At 27.9% G+C, this 3,264-nt stretch overlaps 1 protein-coding gene across 1 annotated transcript; it reads right to left on the reverse strand.

Moving 5' to 3' along the window:
* Positions 1-44: 44 nt before the first annotated feature.
* LOC103309762 lies at positions 45-1,659 on the reverse strand. The gene is made up of 2 exons (XM_029491336.1): positions 715-1,659; positions 45-435 (listed from the first exon to the last, which is right to left on the reverse strand). The coding sequence occupies exons 1-2, from the start codon at positions 981-983 to the stop codon at positions 81-83; spliced, it is 624 nt and encodes a 207-aa protein (XP_029347196.1). The 5' UTR covers positions 984-1,659; the 3' UTR covers positions 45-80.
* Positions 1,660-3,264: the final 1,605 nt, after the last annotated feature.

Raw genomic sequence — 3,264 nt, forward strand, 5'->3', positions numbered from 1 at the left:
GAAAAAAAGTGTTTTTCAAAGTTCAAATTGATTTTATTAATTATTTGTTTTTTTTTTAAATATTATTTTATTTAAAGGTATTATTCTAATAAAAGATATGTTTTAAAATATAAATACTTTACCATGATTTCATTTTTCAACTCCTGATTTAACGCCTTACAAACATCTTGAATACACCTGGAAACAGTTTGACTTGAAAACTTGAACAAGTATGACAAGCTCTTAAAGCTATCTCCTGTGGCTAAGAACCTTAAGGTAACAGCTAGCCTTTCCTGAACCGGAATACACTTTCTCATGTTTGTATCAGTTTTACATATGGTTGGACCAATTTTTTGAATAAGATATTCAAAGTCTGTGGCAGACATTCTACAGAAGTTTTGAAACTTGTTAGATGGTCCCCGTTTTAAATCTTCTAACAGATCCGTTGCATTGTACCTATATTGTAGTTGTAGTATAATGCATTATTAATAATGTTAAGTACAACTATAGTATAATATTATTTAATTTTTTAATTTAGTATTTTCTATCAAAAACTTGTTACCTATAAAAAAACTAGCTTGTGATAAATTATAAACTGTTATGTTCTTGTATGTACATTTAAAGATAAAACTGTTAAAAAAAGGTAGTCAGTAAAAACTAAATATAAGCAAATTAAACTAAAATTAAATTTAAAAAAACCTAAAATTAAATATTAATTTACATAAGCATACTTACCTAGCACGGCTTTTGTAAACTTCATGCATCCAATATCTTCTTTCCTTGCAGGATTTCGTTTTTTCTTTTTCAACTAATTTTTCTTTTAAATAATCACCGCCTACAATTACAATATACGCTGCTGCACAAGCAGCAATTTGCGTGTTATCCAAAGAACGACTCATTTTGAACTGAGACTTTTGGCGTCTAAATAATTTAGTAGGAACTCTGATCGGCTCGGATAAGCTCGTGGCTCGCCAAGTCACGCGCCGTGGGAATGCTGTTGACATTTTAGGCTCGTGATATGCCGAGCATACGGTACAACAACCGAGTTGCGCGAAGTTCGCCGAGCCACGCGCCGTGGGAACCCGCCTTAAGATGGAGGCAACAAATGTCACTGTAACGTCTCCTTAATGGTTGGTACATAGGGATAGAGGCATAAGTTATATTTTATGTTTGAAAACAAAAGTAGACTCGCTATATAAATGTAATACGTAAAAGTACAATTATATGATATTCTACTACATAGAATTACGCATTTTTTTTTTGTTCTATTGTTTTTACGTTTGGAATTGATTAGATGGATAGGTTTGGTTTTAGAAATATAAAACTATGTTGACCCCATTTATTGATTTTTAATGTAACAGAAACGTTACTGCATGTTTATATTAATAATTAATTTTAGATTGTTTAATTTAGTAGTTATTGGTATTTATTAGCATATTGTAATATTATTTACAGCCTACACTCTACAGGTATATAGTTATACTGACCCTCAGAATAAAACATTACTTAAAATCAAAATGCTCAGTATCACATTAATTTCTTGATATTGAAGGTTGCTTCAATTAATTCTGAATTTCATTAAAACTATTTGCTTATAATTAACTATAATATAATCATCTCAAATAAATTTAAAAAAAAAAGAGGTGGGCAAGTGGATGTCGCTCTGCTGTATAGTAGGTTACAAGTGGGTCACTGTTTAATGGATGGTACTAAATTTGATTTTTACATATTTTGTCAATTTTTGAACTTTAAATGCTAATAAAAAAAAACTGTGACTAAGGATTTTTAATATTTTTCAAATTTCATTGTAACAATATAGGAGTCTTGTATTAATTTTTCAAGTATTTTTACTCAACAAATAAAGTTTTATTGACATTCATAAAAAAAAAAAAATTAAAGTATTCGAAACTGAAAATGTTCCTAAATAGTTCGAAACAAATCAAAATATTTTTAAAATTTTATCATGTATATAAAATGGAAATATAAACAACCAGTGAAAATTTCATGTATCTACGGTCATTTGTTTTAAAGTTACAACAAAAACCAAAATCAATTTTCTCGAAAACAGATATTGTGTAAAAATTCCCGTTTTTCCTTAATTTTTCTTTTGTTTTTCACGGCGCTTTTGAAAACTATTGGAAATTTCAAATTTTGACCTCCCGAATGCACCAACTAGAGTCACTTTCCCATCAAACAAGATACTGCAGTTGAAGAAAATCGAAGCAGTTTTACTGCCCCAAACCGTGATGACAGACACAGAAATAAAATAATATAAAAATATAAAAATAAATAAAAAATAAAAAACACACATTGTCAAATCAATACATTCGTCGTTCCACTCGGAATCTAATAAGTAATTTAATCAATTGAATTGCATTAAAATAGGTACTGTAAATAAATATTATTTAAAGTAAATAAACGTAAGTACTTCGATTTACGATAAAATGTTTGTACCTATGTGCAGTGGCATTGTACCTATGTGCAGATTCTGAATTTTAACCGGCCCGGGAGAATTTCATTTCACCGGCCCTAAACACCATTAATGCAAACAATTTAGTGGAAATGTAGTAAAATTAAAAAATAATAATCATTGATACCAGATGGCATAGGTTTTTGAAAATAATTAAAAGAAATATCTAATAAATTATTTTTTTCAACATCTTCAACCATAGCAATATTTTTGTCATCATTAACATCAGCATTATAAAACGTAGTATCACATTCATCATTCTATAATAGTTAAAATAATTCAGAACTTATTTTTATTTAGAAATTATTAGGTAGTCTGGGTAGGTATCTAGTTTAATATATATGCAATGGTTTAGCATTTTTTATTGAACGAAAAAATAAAACATAATATTATAAATTATTAAATTATTACTTCTTTAACTAAATAACCGTGAAATTAACTAGAGTTATCTTATTAGTGTTTACTCATAGATAATAATGCAAGTAATATTTTTATCAAAAATTAATATTTTTAAAAATAAAAAAGAACAAATTTAAGTATAAAATAAATTATAAAAATCAGTTTTAGGATGATAGGCCCGTATAGTCATGACCGGGCTCCGGCCCACCGGGAAACTTCCCGGCCTCCCGGTGGCACAATCCGCCACTGTGGCTATGTGTATTAAAATTAATATCAAACTTCGTTGATTTAATGAAATAATTAATATTTTAAAAGTATGAAATAAATAAAAAAAAAAATAAAATTTTTTTTTTAAAAACATGCTTTTCTTAATACTACTTAATACATGAACGAAAAAGTTGAACTAACTTACTTTT

Source organism: Acyrthosiphon pisum, chromosome A3 (genome assembly GCF_005508785.2).
Source record: "Acyrthosiphon pisum isolate AL4f chromosome A3, pea_aphid_22Mar2018_4r6ur, whole genome shotgun sequence".
NCBI lineage: Eukaryota > Metazoa > Arthropoda > Insecta > Hemiptera > Aphididae > Acyrthosiphon > Acyrthosiphon pisum.

What these genes read in the sequence shown, in the direction of transcription:
- LOC103309762 (XM_029491336.1), bottom strand. Translation starts at nt 983, where the DNA reads ATGTCAACAGCATTCCCACGGCGCGTGACTTGGCGAGCCACGAGCTTA. An exon ending in GTTTACAAAAGCCGTGCTAG is followed by an intron (nt 436 to 714) that starts GTAAGTATGCTT and finishes ACTACAATATAG; the next exon opens with GTACAATGCAACGGATCTGT.